Consider the following 16,830-nt stretch of genomic DNA (forward strand, 5'->3'; position numbering starts at 1 on the left):
TGAGGCCCCAGAGCTGGGACTGGGCTCCTGCCCCTGCTTCTTATCCCCTACTCCACCCCATCCTGGGAGGATGGAGCCTCCCTTCATGCAAATATTGCTCCCCACTACAGCTCTCTGACCCCAGTGTCGAGGGCCCCTGTTGGCAAATGGTGGGACAGTGTGTGGCTTGGCTGTGTGGTTACTCCACTGGGCATAGCCAGGAAGCAGCTGCTACTATGGTAGACGTCAATGAACACACAGAGACACCTGCCAACTCTGGATGTGGTTGTGTGGGGTCTGGGCTGTGACCACTCCCCATGACTCACACATGGTCGTCCCACAGTGCCCCCTGCTGGAGCCAATGCCCAAAGCCACCTAATGTCATTGAGGACACACCAAGGATAGGTAGAGCCTCCAGAAGGTAACTGCATTTCCCATTCATCTGCCCATAGGCCATCATCCCCTTAAGCTGGGTCCTCACCTCTACACAGTAACTAAGAACAACAACACTCAGTCCTTGGTCTGGAGTCACAATGAAGTCATTGCTCCAGTGTCCACTATGAGCTGCATAAACCCATGGTCTCCTAGAGATGGAAGGTGTCTAGAGGCTGCCACAATTGAGGAGGTGGGAGAGTTGTACTTCAGGGGCTGCTTCCAGTCACTCTAAGAAGGCCCCTGCCCCTCTCACACACTGAGGCTTCCTGGAGGCAGCACAGGAAAGTATTGTGGGATCCCCCTTGGAGTCACTTCCCCAACACCCACTCAGAGTTTGGGCAGGCTTATTAACTGACACACTGAAATCTCTCCAGAATTGGCATTTTCACACCATTCTTGCCCAAATAAGTCACTATGTTTCTGAGTCACTGGTGGGACCTTTGATGGGATCTCAGCATCTCCTGGAGTCACATGACCCCCTGGGCACTCCCATCTCAGAATGCTCACTCATCTGAGGCCAGAAAAAAATGAACACATGAAAACGAGGCACCGTGATCTTGGGGACATGTGGTACCTGGGAAGGAGCAACTGGGACATTGCCTCTCCCTGCCCAGAAGCTCCGAGTGAAGCTCCTCCCTCTCAGCCACCAAGTGCACAGCCTTCTGTCACTCAAGGCCATCTCCAACAGGTGCCTCAGCTACCCTCTCCTCCCTCTCCTCCCTCTCTCCAGTCTGGCTTCCAACCTTTCTTCTGCTGATTCTATTTTCTCCAAAGTTGCCACTGATCTCTTGTTTGCCAAACCTCATGGTCTTTTCTCGTTCCTCATCCTTCCTGACTTCTCTGTAGACTTTGATGCTGTTGGTCACCATCTCCTCCTTCATATACTCTTCTCCCTGCCCTTTCCTGGAGCTTTATTCAGGTCAAGTCACTAACTGGGGGTGTCCCACAGGCTCTGTCCCGGGCCTTCCTCTCTGCTCTCTCTATATGTTCTCACATGGTGATATTCTCAGTCCCCACATATCCAATAACCATCTGTACCCTGATGATTCTCAAATCTACGGATCCTTTCCTAGCCTCTGCTCACGTCCAGTGCCTCACCTCCAGTTGTCTACTGGACATCTTAAGCTCAAACCCTCCAACACGTAACTCATTATCTTCCCTCTCCCCCAAGAACTAACCCCCTTCCAAACTTCCCTATGACTGTTGAGGGCACAATCTTCTTCCCACTCATTCAAATTCAGTCTAAGTATTGTCTTCATTCTATCTCACCTCCTATATTCAATCCACTGTCAAGGCCCATTGATTTTGCAATCCCTCATCTCCTCTGATACTGCTACCTCCGTGGTACATCACCCTTGTAAGTACAAGTCTGACCATGTCACCCCTACCTAGGAACTCAATACACTTCCATGGCTCCCTAGCACCTCCATGACCAAATATGAAAGCCTCTGTTTGCCCTTAAAAGCCCTTCAGAACCTGCTTCACCTACTTTTCCAATATTCTTATACTTCACACTCCCACCTCATATGACAGATACACTTCAATCCAGAGGCACTGTCAAGTGTCCCAAACAAGTGTCTCCTCTGAAGACCGCTCCATTTTACATATCATAATGCTATCTCTTGTTTGATCCAAATTTCTTCCCTTGTCCATCGATATGACATACAAACTATTCCTTGCTCTCCAAATTGTTTATAGTAGCATCCAAATTCTTAACAGAAAAGTTAAATGAGTTACAGGAGGAAATAGACAGTAAAACTATCTTAACAAGGGACCACAATTCTCCCCTCTAAGAACTAGACAGATCTAACCAAAAAAGAAAGAAAGAACTTAAAGAAATTAATAGAATTTTAGAAAAGTTAAATATAATAGACATGTGGAGCAAACTGAATGAAAAGAGAAAGGAATATACCTTTTTCTCATCAATACACAAAAATTAACTGTGTGTTAGGACATAAAAACCTCACAACCAAATGCAAAAAAGCAGAAATATTAAATGCATCCTTTTCAGATCACACTGCAATAATAATTACATTCAATAAAGGCCCAATGGAAAGATAGATTAAAAAATTAAGTGCAGGGGGGCATCTAGGTAGCACAATGGATAAAGCACCAGGCCTGGATTCAGGAGGACCTCAGTTCAAATCTGGTGTCAGACATTTGACACTTACTAGCTACGTGACCCTGGACAAGTCACTTAACCCTCATTGCCCTGCAAAAAAAAGAAAGGAAAAAAAAGAAAAAATTAAATGGAAACTAAATAATCTAATCCTAAAGAATAGATGTGTCAAAGAACAAATCATAAAAACAATGAGACAACATACAAAAATTTATGGGATGAAGCCAAAGCATTACTTAAGGGGAAATTTATATCTCTAAACACTTACATCGATAAAATAGAGAAAGAACAGATAGATGGGTTGGCCATGCAACTAAAGAAACTAGAAAAAGAATAAATTTTTTTAAATCCCTAATTAAAAACCAAATTAAAATCCTGAAAATTGAAGGAGAGGTTAATAAAATTAAAAGAAAATCACTGAACTAATAAAACTAGGAGTTGATTTTTCTGGGGAAAAAACAACAAAATAGATAAACCACTGGTTAATTTCATTTGTAAAAAAAGAAGAAAACCAATGCCAAAAATTAAAGAGTGAATTTACCAACAATGAAGAGGGAATTAAATCAATTATTATGAGTTATTTTGCCAAATTATATGCCAATAGATCTAACAATCTAAGCAAAATGGATGAATAGTTGCAAAAATATAAATTGCTCAGATTAAGAGAAAAGAAAATAGAATATTTAAATAGCCCCATCTTAGAAAAAATAAGAAATAATACCCAGAGCCAGATGGACTCACAAGTAAATTCTACCAAACATATAAAGAACAATTAATTCCAATACTATATAAATTATTTGGGAAAATAGGCAAAGAAGGAGTCCTACCAAATTTCTTTTATGACATAAATATGGTGGTGATACCTAAACCAGAAAGAGCAAAACCAAAGAAAGCTATAGACCAATTTCCCTAATGAATGTTGATGCAAGTTTTTTAGATAAAGTACAAGCAAGGAAATTGCAACAATATCTCACAAAGATCAAACACTGTGACCAAGTGATATTTATACTAGGAATTCAGTTTGTTTCAATATTAGGAAAACTATCAGAATAATTGGCCATACCGATAATAAAAACAACAAAATTATCATGTCAACAGATGCAGAAAAAGTTTTTGGCAAAATGCAACACTCATTTCTATTAAAAACATTAGAAGGTAAAGAAATAAATAGAGCTTTGCTTAAAATGATAAGTAGTATTTCAAACCATCACCAAGCATTGTCTGTAATGGAGACAAACTAGAGGCCTTTCCAATAAGATCAAGGGTGAATGATGCCACTTGTCAACACTATTATTCAATATTGTACTAAAAATGCTAGCTACATATTCTCAACAGAACCAAGCTAGCTACATATTCTCAATGAACCAAGATAATCCCTAAGGACTCAAGATGAAAAATGCTATCCAGCTCCAGAAAAAGAACTGATATTATCTGAATACCAGCAGAAGCATACTATTTTTCTTTCTTTCCTTCCTTTCTTTCTTTTCCTCTTTCTTTTTTCTTTGTGTCTTATTGCACAAAATAACTAATACAAGATATTTTCCATGATTGCACATGTATCTAGTAGCTTACCATTAGGCGGGGAGTCGAGGGAGAGTATGGAGAGGGAGATAACTCAAAACTTTTTTTAAAAAATAAGAAATGTTAAAGTTTGTTTTTACATGTAATGGAAAAATTTAAGTACTGTTTTTAGATGCTAGCTATAGCAATGAGAAGAAAAAGAAACAGAAGGAATTACAATAGGCAATGAGGAAATAAAAGTATCACTGTTTGCAGATGATATGATGGTATACTTAGAGAATCCTAGAAAATCAAATAAAAAATTAATTGAAATAACTTCAGCAACATTACAGAATATAAAATAAACCCACATAAATCATCATCATTTCTATGTATTACCAACAACATCTAGCAGCAAAAGAAAGAGAAATTCCATTTAAAATAATTCCTTAAAAAATGGCATTGAGCAAGTAGAAGCTAATGACTCTATGAGACATCAAAAAAAATAAACAAAATCAAAAGAATGAAAAAAATTGAAGACAATGTGAAATATCTTATTAGAAAAACAACTAACCTGCAAAACAGATCCAGGAGAGATAATTTTTAAATTATTGGATTTCTTGAATTCCATGATCGAAAGAAAAACTAGATATCATCTTTCAGGGAATTATTAAGAAAAACTGCCCTAATATTCTAGAACCAGTGGGGAAAATGGGAACTGAAAGAATCCACTACTCACCTTCTGAAAGAGATTCCAAAATGAAAACTCCCCGGCATATTATAGCCAAATTCCATAATCTCTCAGTGTTACCACCAGATCTAAGAGGTGGCATCCAATCTCACTACAAATGTGGCCAACCAGCAAGTGCCATTTACAAATCTAATCCTCAACCTGATGACTTTTATGGGGTCCAAAACTGTCCAATCTGCAAGAAAATCCACAGAGGTAGAGCTCAAGCCAACAGCACTATATTAAAGGGTCTATAGCCCCCCTCTAATGAAGTGGACCTCAGATCTTCCCCACATTCTGAGATGCCCCTGGTCCTTAGGAACCTGTTTATATAGGATTTGGTACCAGGTTCTATATCTGGAGAGGGAAAGCAAAATACAAAACCCCCCTTGGTTGATAGACCTTGTTTTGAGGGCCAAAAATGATGCATCAGTCAAAAAATGTCATATCACCAATGGGGCCACGGGTTGGGTGAAGCACAGGATATCTCCACAAACTAATTGGTCAGAAGATGGGCAAGGGAACAGTCGTCTCCAGGGACTAAGTGGTCATAAGATAGTTATCTGCTCCTGTTGGACAAGAGTAGTCCAAAGGTAAAAAAGAATCATCCCACCTATACTGGGTTTGGACTTGGAATCTGAGCAAAAAAGGATGGGGAGATCTTTGTCAGTATTCTTGGGGTTGCCCAAGTGAGCTTCATAACTGGTACACAAGTAGTGAATGCTGGATTAAGGCCCACTATAGGAACTTGTCTTATCTAATTTTACCTTTATGATCTGTGTAAAATATCAAAATGATTAATACTGATTGGAATAGAGATGGGGTCCAAATGATTCCTATCTCACACTTTGAAGGGAATTGCAGTACAGAATAAAAGACAAGCAAGAAAAAGACAGAAGCAAAAAGAGAGGGAAATGATTGTGAAAGGGGAATGGGGGTCTGGAGCATTGTCCCAGTTCAGTGGATGTGCTGCTCTCTGCCAGCCTGGGCTGAGTTGAGCATCAATGAGCTTCACAAGTCCCCAGGGATAAAAGCAGGCATTGATGGAACTTCAAAACTGGCCTGTGATGCAGGGAAACTGCTTTGCATGGATTTCCCCTTTGGGGGCCAGGAGTGTTGGGTGGCTACCCTCAGCACTAGTTGCCTCTTGCTTTTCACACTCCCCAATAGTGAAATGGACACTGTGCTGTTAACTTTCCTCCCACTTGCAGCAAACCAGAGCTGCCCTTCAATTGGTTGTTTCAGTAAAGCCTATTATAAGAAGAGCTTTCTCAGAATGTGTGAGTCACTGTACTCAAACCTGGCTCTCTCATTCCAATCTGGTCCAATTCTTTTTTTTTTTTTTACTTTTCATATTGACATTTTATTTTTTGCTGTTCAAAGTGAAAACTGTATGAGTGCTTCACATTTTTCATGAGTTATCTAAACATTATACAAATATATACAGGAGTATTCACATTTAAATTTATTGTGTACCCCTTTACTATTTAAACAGCTAACTGCATGCAGTGCAAACAGGACTCACATGATGTAAAGTATAATTTCACTTGGTACATTTTCTGCGTTTTAAAGAAAAGAGTTAATGACATATGTGTTCTTCAATTTCAGATTAGTTCGAATGTTTTCATAGTAACAAACTTGCCCTCTAAAAGATTGTTTTCATGGAACTTTTTTTCAATACGGAAAGTCCTTCCTTCACTTAAGTAAATGCCAAATCGCACTTTCATAATTGTTTATAAAATAAGCCATTTTCCACAATGAGTTGATATAACTGTATACGTGAGAACTACTAAAACTTTGGGCCTTAATGTTAACGTCAAACTGGGCACAGGACTCTTCACCAGCTGATTTTTTTTCCTAAGTCCAAACTGAAAATCGAGTGTCACCACAGAGGAATTGTCAAGTTGACAAAAATCACTGAAATCATTCCAGAGTATTCATGTTCAAGACCATTCAGGAGGTGTTTCCCTTTGATTCGCTCTTCTGTAGACATCCTTCTTAGTCAGGAGGAACTGTAGTGCTCATTGCTTCAAGCATTTTCTTACTTTTGTTATCTTGTTCCACTTCACACAAATAAACACCAGTGAGTCCCTTTGTGCTCTGCCTGTATACTGTTATACAGTCTTCTTGGGAAGTTGGCACTTCGAATTTGGTTTCTTCTGGAGCCTTGACTGCAATAACAACCTGTTTGTAGAAAGGTTGACTGCTATGGATATCTTGATAGGGAACATAAACTAACTAATCTTTCATTTTCTTTGCCATCTGTTCGTTCAAACAGCTGCTGAGCATAATCCTTAATTAACTCTTTCAAAGCTTTTTCCATCGCTGTTAAATCAGTAAATTAATCCCTTATCTTCTTTTGTTGAGGTATTTTTAATCCAATACCACCAAGTCCAGATCCAATCCATTGAATATGGTTCTTAGATCTTTTATGAATAAGGCCCATTCCATCTAATACATTGGTGATATTATATACTCTTCATTTCTGTCCTCCCGATCTTGTTGCAACTTCATTTAAATTGTAGTGGCAGCCCTAGTAGGCCTGGATCCATTTAGAGGATGCTCTGACTGTAAGAAAAAAAAACAAAACAACATTTGATCGACTTGCTGGGGTCAGTTAGAAGGATACTCTTCCCTTGGAAAAGCAAAGCAGTTAATGAACCAGAGAGTGGTTAGTCAAAAAGATAAGGAAGCAGAAGTGTCAAGGGTACCCAGAAAATTAGGCGCCTTGAAATTTATAACAGGAGCCTAACTGGGAGCCAGATGTGCTTGCTACCTGACTAGAACCAGCTAGTAACAATAACCTCAAATTAGGAATGTGACATATTTACTGTTCCATACGTCTCACTCCCCTATAGGTAGCATCCCCACTCCCAAACAGCTGTAACTTTTCAGTTCCAAGCCCCCCCCCCATCTATTCCCTATAAAGTTATCATCTTCTCCTTTGCTTGGGGAGTTGAAGTTTAGATTTCTTCTCCTGACCAAATCCCCTAGTGCCAAATGAGAACTTTTTACTTTCAACTCTGATTGGATCATGTTTTTTAATTGGGTATTCAAGATCCAGTTTTCCCATGACAAAATCAAGAACTCCACCAGGAGAAGATTTGATGAATTCCATGAATTTGCAAATTAAATAAAGCAAAAATACCAAAAATCCATTGTAGCAAGGTTTTGCCACTCTTAGGGCTTCAGCAGGCTCTCCATGTGGACCAGAAGCCGGGGGATTGGGCTCATGGACTCTAGCTTCCTCTGGCCGGCCTTAGCGTCCTCTAGGTCCTGGGCACTGGGCACTGCAGCCTCCAGGCTCCAGACACCCTCCCTAGCAGACTAACTAAGTCTAGCAGCTCATTGTCCTTCTCCTCCTAGCTAGGCTCGCCCTGCTTAAGTCAGAGCCACTTCCTGCCCCCTCCCCAAGGCCCCCAACCAGCCCTTCTAGCAGTCTCTGGTCCAAGTGAGACTACAAACCAGAGACAAAATCTAGGAGGGGAATGGATTCAAAGTACTGAGGGTTAGGGGGCAGCTAGATGGCGCAGTGGATAGAGCACTAGCCCTGGAGTCAGGAGTACCTGAGTTCGAATCCGGCCTCAGACATTTAACACTAGCTATGTGACCCTGGGCAAGTCACTTAACCCCAATTGCCTCACTAAAAAAAAAAAAAGTAATGAGGGTTAGCCCTATATAACCAAGGTTAACACTCCCTAGAAAGTCAACATATTTTTGACCCCGCTGAACATCCTGCCAGCCCCAGAATAAGCTGACCACCCGAAATCTCATCACTGTGCCGTTTGACTTAGCTTTGGATAGCAGCAGCAAGCCAGGCAGAGGGTAACCAGGCCTCAGACACTTCGATGAGTTAGGGGGGTGTCTACCCCAAGCAGGTGAAAGCTTCTCCTGGCAGAATGGTCGCATGAGAACACTTGGCTGAAGTGGGCGCAGGTCATGCACTGCACCCTGGGCCACTGCCCCTCTCCTGACCTTTGTCCTGCCGCTAGACTCTGATGACTGGAAGAGTGAGGCTGCTGACTCTGTGCAGCTCTGCCTCGCTTCAGTCCAATTCATGTGCAAGTCTAGACACCACTTCATGACGCTATTGGTTCTCTACCAAAAGGAAGAACAACCCAACACCTGCTCAGCTCCCTCAGTTGCTTCTCTCTCAACTGGAGGACTGGAGGGTGGCCCAGTAAATTCCTCTCCAAACCATCCTTTATATGGGTCTCATATCTTTCCAGGTAATTCTCTATTTTCCACAGCAGCCCTGCTTAGTTTCAATTCTTCAAACATCATGTCCCTGTGGCAGGAATTCCCAGATAGCACCCCCTTTTCAGATTCCTTTTTTGTACTATCTTCCTTTGGGCAGCTAGGTGGTACAGTGAACAGAGCACCAGGCCTGGAGTCAGGAAGACCTGAATTCAAATCCAACCAGATACTTACTAGTTAGATGACCCTGAGCAAATCCCTTAACCCCGTTTGCCTTATTTTCCTCAGCTGTAAACTAAGCTAAAGAAAGAAATGGCAAACCACTCCAGTATCTTTGCTAAGAAAACCCCAATTTGGGGTCTTGAAGACTTAGACATAACTGAACAACTGCCTTCCCCATGAGCTTGTAAGTTCCTTAAGGGGACTCTCTTGTATCCCCAGTCCTTAGCACAGTGCCCGGCACAAAATAAGTGTTCGATACTTATTGAACTAAATCCTAGAGTAAAATCACTATGTCTTCCAGAATCTAAATGGAACCCCTGGCCCGGTGCTTACTCATCCTGGATCTCTCAGCTGGCTCACTGAGATAATCTTCCATCACACTAGACGGTCTGGGAGTCTCAGAAGGACGGAAGCCCTGAGGTTGCAGTTAAAATTCTCTCAAGGTGCTGACATAAACCATTATAGTCTCTCAGCTCCCGGTCAGCGAAGTGGAAATAGGCGCTCAGTAAGCAAACATCACTCAAGTGATGGCTCTGCGCCGGGCATTGCTCTAAGCACCGGAGATGTAAAGAAAAGGAAGCGATAGTCTGTTCTCAAGGAGCTCTTGGTCTAACGGGGAGGGAACATACCACAAGACAAGTCAGAAAATCAGCTGAAGGAAGGTACCCACCTTCACAGGAGAGGCATCTCAGGAAAGCTGTCAGGATCCTGGGCACACTCTAAGGGGAGATCAAGGACCATTACATAGTAGAAGTATACCTCCCAACCCTACCCAATATGGTCTGGCAAAAGATAGAGGATAAACTGAGGATGGTGCTCCCATTGGCCGATCTTGTTCCACTCCTCTTTACTTAATGAGGGAGGCAATACACCACTCCTTCAGTTTGTTGTCGCTCAGTCACTTTCAGTCACGTCCGACTCTGTGACCCCACTTGAGGCTTTTTGGGCAGAGATACTGGAGGGCTTTGCCATTTCCTTCTCCAGCTCATTTTACAAATGAGGAAACTGAGGCCAACAGGGCGAAGTGACTTGCCCACAGGGTCACCCAGCTAATAGTGTCTGAGATTGGATTTGAACTCAGGTCTTCCTGACTCCAGGCACTGTATCTACTTCACCACACAGCTTCCCCTTCTATCAGTTACCTGCCTCCCAAATGACACTATTTCCAATTGCATCAACCTCCTAACTTACCTCTATTAATATATTCCCCGTGCGTGACCCTTCTTTAACCTGCGGGACCTGGAAACGTTGTGACTTGAGGTTGGAATTATCACTTGTTTATACAGGAAGTCAGATCTGTTGAGGGCCAAAATTTGATAGGCGGAGAGTATTTGGGTGACTCGCCTTAATATTGGGGTCCCTGAAATATGAGGGACTGTTTAGGTTCACCCTCCCCTCTGAACTGCCCTTTTTAGATATTTCTCCCAGTTCACAAAAGGATCAGATTTTATTACTTGGGAATTAATTGCACAACAAAGGTGAAACTAATAAAAATCAAAGATAAGGAAATAGGAAAATAGAAATACAGATAAATATTCTTAACCCTAAGCTTAACCTATTCGATACCCAGACCATTTCCAATTAAGCGAGTTCAAAGGAATTTAGGGTTTTCCGTAATTAACTCGCCTAACCCGAAAGTCTACGGTTGCTGGAGCTGCCAGAACAGGTAACACGCACCACCACAAGGGCCAAGCACAAAAAAGGCTGAGTCCCGGAAGCAGCCTCTGCCTCCCTTCAGGGAGCGTTCAATCTTTCCTTCCCCAAGGTGGGGGGGGGGGGGTCCGTTAAAAGCTGCCCACGGAGAGTTCTCTAATTCTTACCACAGATCCTTTGGGCTTGCCAGTAACAGATGAAGCAGAACACTGACGGTGAGTCACTCTGGATCTTGGACAAGCAATAGTAACACTAATCACACTACGGATTACGTAACACCTTGAGGTCTGCAAAGTCATTTACATGGATCGAATCATCTCTGATCCTTGGGACAACCCCATGAAGTAGCATTTTACAGATGAGGAAACTGAGTCTTAAAGTGATCAGGTGACCCATCTGAGATCATGAAGTACATGAGTGAGGAAGGCTTTGAATTCGAGTCTTCCCCTTTATCCACTGTCCCGAATAGCTGTCCCTAGAAGAAATATTCTCACTGGGAAATGAAGGGGAAGGAGGAAACATACAAATTGTGAGCAGGGCTTGGGGTAAGATACTCTCCTCATCAACTGGCTGGCTGACTGCAGAAGGGAAGAGCCTCCTTGCACCCTCTACACTCCTCCCGGTGATTCACGGCTGGGAAGGCAGATTCCGGAGAGAAGAAAGGACCCACCCACCTGCAGAGTATGGAAGCAGACCTGGGCTGGCCCCTATTCAAGGCACAATGTCATAGGAAGAGTTTAGAAAAGAAGGACTCGAGGAAACTGAACTCAGGGTCTTGACACTGGACCTGAGGGCCAGATGCAACCCAAAGCACTCGGCCTCTCCTGAGGCAATCGCCCTTTTCCTACGTCCTGATCCTCCTCTGCCTCCCATCGTTTTCTCCACGAAGTTTTCTGGTGCCTCCTTTTTATGAGACCCTATGGCTAAGTGTTGTAAACATCAAGTGTGATTCTCATGGTTGACCATTCTGGTTTATGGCATCATCGATTTATAGCTCAATGGGGATTTCAGAGGACATGGAGGCCAACCCCCTTATTTTATAGGTGAAGAAACAGAGTGGGGTGGGGGGCATGGTCAACGTTCTCCATCAAGTTCTCCCAGGTGGTGTCAGAAGCAGGATCTGAACCCAAGACTGCTGGTTTAGGGTTTTCCATCATTGAACCACACGGATGTGCCAGTGATGTCTGTGACATCCCCATCCTCTAAGGTCTCTTAACTGTAAATCTTTGGCAATCTTGCCCACCCAGGACGGTGCCTCACACGGTTTGGAGTAAACGTTCTTGAGTTTATAGCTCTTATAAGCAATGGCATTTGCCTCATATTGAGGCACTTTTAAGATCCTCAGCACCCATATATACACGATGAAAAAGGAAAGAGCATCTACGCCAAGATATTAGGGAAAGGAGTTGCAGCAATTGTATTTTGGAGGGACCTGACCCACTGGGTTGGGCAAGGAGACCACCACAGGTGCTGGGGCTGGAAGGGCTGGGAGTAGAATAGCTTGTGTCCCACACCTGTGGGGACCCACTGCTAGTACCAAGCTATCAAATAGTCATAGGAAGGCGAGTGAGCGTGGAGAAATCAAGCTCAGAAGCTGGGAATACATGGACATGTGGTAACCTCTACAGCTGGGAACAGGCACCGCCTCAGGAGGTTTTTGTCTCGGTTCCCCATCTGAGTCTCTCACTGTGCTGAGCACTGCTATACCACAAGGCACAGTAATAGTCAGCCTCGTCCTCAGGCTGGGCCCCCTTGATGGTGAGGGCAGCTTTGTCCCCAAGAAGGGACCCTGAGAACCGGGCAGGGACACCTGATACAAGATTGTTGGTATTATAGATGAGTGTCCTGGGACTCTGCCCAGATTTCTGCTGGAACCAGTAGGGATAGTGCCCAGAGGTGACCGCCCCTGTGCTGGAGCTGCAGGTCAGGGTGACCGTTCCTCCTGGTATTGCAGTCAGAGATGGCTCCTGAGTCACCACGGCCTGAGAACTGAGCCCTGAAACCAACAAGACAGACACAAATGTCAGGTATAGAGACAGTCACTGCTGCCAAAGCCCCCTGCTTCATGCCCAGTGCCCCAGCATCACCACTCTAGCTCCCCTTCGGCATGTCTCCCAACCTTTGCAGAGAGTGAGGAAGATGAGGACGGGAGTCAAGGCCATGGTGGAGATGCTCTGCTGCCGGCGGCCCCAGGGTTGGGGCTGGGCTCCTACCAGGCCCTCTTATCTCCACCCCAGCCTGGGAGGATGGAAGGTGGCTTCATGCAAATATTTCTCAGCCATTAAAGGGACTTTGAACCAGGGGACTTTGCTAGGTAGAGTCTTAAGTATGTAGTGGGTGGGACACTGCAGTTACCCCACTGGGCCAGGAGAGGAAACACTTGCTGGGATCTCAAGCATCCATGAGCCCATAGCTCCTTCTGACCAGTCTGGATATGGTGGGGTGATTTCTCAGCTGAGAGCAAGCCCACCATGACTCACCCACAGTGGTCCCACAGCTCCCCCTGCTGGAGCCATCCCCCAAAGCCACCTGATTCCAATGAGGAAACACCATGGATAGGATAGCAGGAGGCTCTCTGGACTGGAGGTCTTTAAGTATTCCTTCGCAAAGAATTACACTCTCGAACACAGTCCAGTTAGCATTAAAATGGTCCTTTACTGGGCACTAGAGAAAGGGACAGAGACAGAAGTCAAAGACTTCAAGCCCAGGGAGGACAGGGCTTGAAAACATCTTCCTCCCCAAACAGAAGGAAGGCCAAAGCTTTTATACAGGCTAGGTGAGGTGACCACCTGAAAATGGAAAGTTCCTTTTGGGAGTGGGGTGGGGAAAGATGCCCAAGAGTCAAGGAGAATGCTAGTCCTGACCTCTAAAGTTATCTCTGCCTCCTAGCTCAGGTAGTAGCCAGGCCTAACTGACTTTCCTGCTATAGAATTGTATCTCCCCTGTGTCCGTCCTGACTTCTGGTCATCTTTGGTTCTGCTTCTCAAAGGAGGAGCTTCTTCTGAGTTATCCTAACATCCTAATTTAGCCCCAGGTCATTCTCTTATACCACTGGCAGCTAAAAAATAAGCCCACTGAGTTCCTGTGGTAGGTCATTGCTGTCAAACAACACTATTACTACACAGGGATTCCAGAGGCTGAAACCTAGGTTATATTAGGGCTAAGCACAGGTTCAGAGCTGAGAAAACTTACATAGTTTTCAATTATGTCAGAGGGACAGAGAAATCATTTCAGTTTTACCACCTTCACACGGGAGGCGGAATCTCACACATTAACCTGGGAAGGAGAAACAAAGTTTTACAGAGATAAACTTCAGGGAATTACTCTTCAAGGCTACATATTGGGGGGGGGGGCAGCACAGGCTAATTGGGAGATGAGATTTACATGCCAAAAGATAACCAGAGCCAGAACTGGTTGGGCTCCTTCCACAAATAAAGCAAAGCAAGTCACTTTGGGAAGCCTCAACTAACACTGCAGGTGTAATAAATTCCTTTTTCCTCCAGTTTGGTTTTCCTTAGGAACGCTAGAGGGTGTAACGATTGGAATGGCGCCACCTGCTGGAGACTTACTGTAGAAGAGTTCCGCCCATGAAGCGAAGGTCTTTGAAGGCAAGACCAGGAGTCTTTTCTTTGGCGTCAGGAAGTGACTTGGGCTAGTGGAAGGAGGAAGGAAGAGACTGGCGCTCTGTCTTGCGCTCTTGCCTTTGGACTCTGGTGGAGAGCGGAGCTAGAAACATGCTCTCCCTTTAATAGATAGATGAATGTAGGCCTTTCTCTTTACCAAATTCTTATTCTCCTTAATAAATGCTTAAAAGTCGAACTCTTGCTAAAGCTTATAATTTATTGGCGACCACTCATTAGATATTTTAGACAGTTTAGCTAGAATTTTAGCCCTTAACAAGGGCCTTTATTGATATTAACATCTCAAGAGACAGGCTTCATCCAAATAACCTCCTAAGCCAGAGAAGTGGCCCTGAACCTTGTTAATATGAATGTGTGGATCACCTGCATTTGATGGAGGTACTTTATTATCCAAAAGTATTTTTTATGAAACCCTGGATTAATAGATTAATAGGAGCAAAATGTCCTTCAACTGAACTCCAAACTGAACCCAGATGGCTATCAGATAAAAGACCCTACCTAGTCACTTCTTTCCTCTCAGGATAGTCAGTCCCCATCTTATGATAACATCTGGGCGTCCTCATCCTTGCCAAACCCTTTTTTGGAATCCTGAAATCTTATGATGCTTCAGTATTTCCTCCATATGTGTTATAACTGAAATTGTTAAACTGCCCTTGCTTCTGTATCATACTACTGAAACTGATAACACTCTGTAACCAGTGGACAAAAACACCTTATATACAGTCAGAAAGGGGGAGTGTCTGAGCTTCCTTCTTAGGAGGGGAGTCTCCACATCATCATGTTCTATTTCTTTTGGGGACAAAATTAAATTGGTATTATGGGGGTTTTGTCTGTCTCTAAAACAATTTGTAGCCACGTTCTCTGATCTTGTTTTAGCAGGAGATTTATGTTTCTCTGACCTGGGTTTTTTAGGAGGACGGGTATGGAAACAAACTGTAGAAGATATTATAATTTCTCTGATCTGTTTATTAATTTTTAGGAGAGATTAAAGATTAATTTCTCTGATCAGTTTGTAGGAGACAGGCAAAATAGACTATATATTTTAATATTCAATAATCCCAAATAAAGACTGATAAGAAGAAATCAAAATATTGTGTAACTGTAAGGGGAGACTGGCCCTTATGAGCACCAACAACATTGCATGGCTGAAACATTCTTGATGTGGACTTTGGAGCATGGGCAGAGATTTGGGAACTGGTTCTGGTCACATACTTGTCATTGCTTGCTGAGCTGGACCTGAATGCATTCAAAATACACCGAACAGTTAAAGCAGGGGCACCGTGGGTAGATCGCTCAGCCTGGATCCATGAAAACCTGAGTTCAAATCTGGCCTCAGATGATTCTTAGTTGTGTGACCTTGGATAAGTCATTTGATGTTTTCATTTTATCAACTGGAAAAGAAGCATAATAATAACTCCTACCTCTTAGGGTTGCATGAAGACCAAATGAGAGGTTTGTAAAGAGCTTACTTAGCAAACAACTTAGGAGTGGCTGGAGTGAGATTTAAATGGAAGTCAATCTAGTCACTATGCCAATGTGTGTGTGTGTGAGATCGGCCCTTAGAGATGGGCCCAGAAGGGATGGGGGGGGGCAGTACAAACCCCTCATTTTCAGGATGAGGAAACAGAGACTTGAGAGCGTTTAAAAGACTTGCCCAGGGTCACACAATGAATAAGTTTCAAAGGTAGGATTTGAATCCAGGCCCCCGCCTCCAGAGTCCGTCTCCACTGTACCCAATCTGGGCTGGATCCCAGACCCTCGTAAGGATGAGGAACCTGCCTTGTTAAGGTGTGTTTGAAGTCAAGTTGACTCAGTCACTCCTTGGTCCCAGCCCAGCTTATCCACCAGTGTTGGGGGAGGTTCTGGAGAGAAAGGGCACACCAGGGCCGCGGAGGGGGCGGGGGAATGAGGAGGGCCGCTGGGGGCACCGGCTCGGAGGAAGTGCGCCCGCAGTCTGCTCCCCCCCCCCCCCCGCCCACACTGACCAGGTCCCTCCCTTTGCAGGGTGTAAGCCTTGCACCCAGCCCGGGCGGACTTTTACCATTGACCCATTTGTCCGTCCCTCCCTGTTCCCATCCCGGACCATCCCCCACCCCACCCACCACCCACTTGGTGCTATGGGAGACCGGCCAGGTCCTCGGCTATGGGGTCTGGGAGGAGGGGCGCGGGGGAGCAAGGGGCGATGAAGGGGGCAGGGGACACCCGAGGGCGAGGCAGGGGACCACCGGGACAACCCGAGAAAGGGAAGATGCCCCAGGGGCCCTCCCCAGAAGGAGCAGCCGCCGTCCCAGGGGCCCTGATCGGCGGCTCCGGCTGAGAGAGGATGGAGAGAGGAGAACAGAGAACCATCCGGC

At 44.3% G+C, this 16,830-nt stretch overlaps 1 pseudogene and 1 gene segment (V, D, J or C); both read right to left on the reverse strand.

Moving 5' to 3' along the window:
- Positions 1-6,179: 6,179 nt before the first annotated feature.
- LOC122748488 lies at positions 6,180-8,846 on the reverse strand (annotated as a pseudogene).
- Positions 8,847-10,986: 2,140 nt separating this feature from the next.
- Positions 10,987-14,440, reverse strand: LOC122746873. The segment is given in 3 exon segments: positions 10,987-12,831; positions 12,955-13,499; positions 14,405-14,440. Coding segments are annotated over 2 exon segments (393 nt in total).
- Positions 14,441-16,830: the final 2,390 nt, after the last annotated feature.

The sequence above is a fragment of the Dromiciops gliroides genome, chromosome 3 (assembly GCF_019393635.1).
Source record: "Dromiciops gliroides isolate mDroGli1 chromosome 3, mDroGli1.pri, whole genome shotgun sequence".
Lineage (NCBI taxonomy): Eukaryota > Metazoa > Chordata > Mammalia > Microbiotheria > Microbiotheriidae > Dromiciops > Dromiciops gliroides.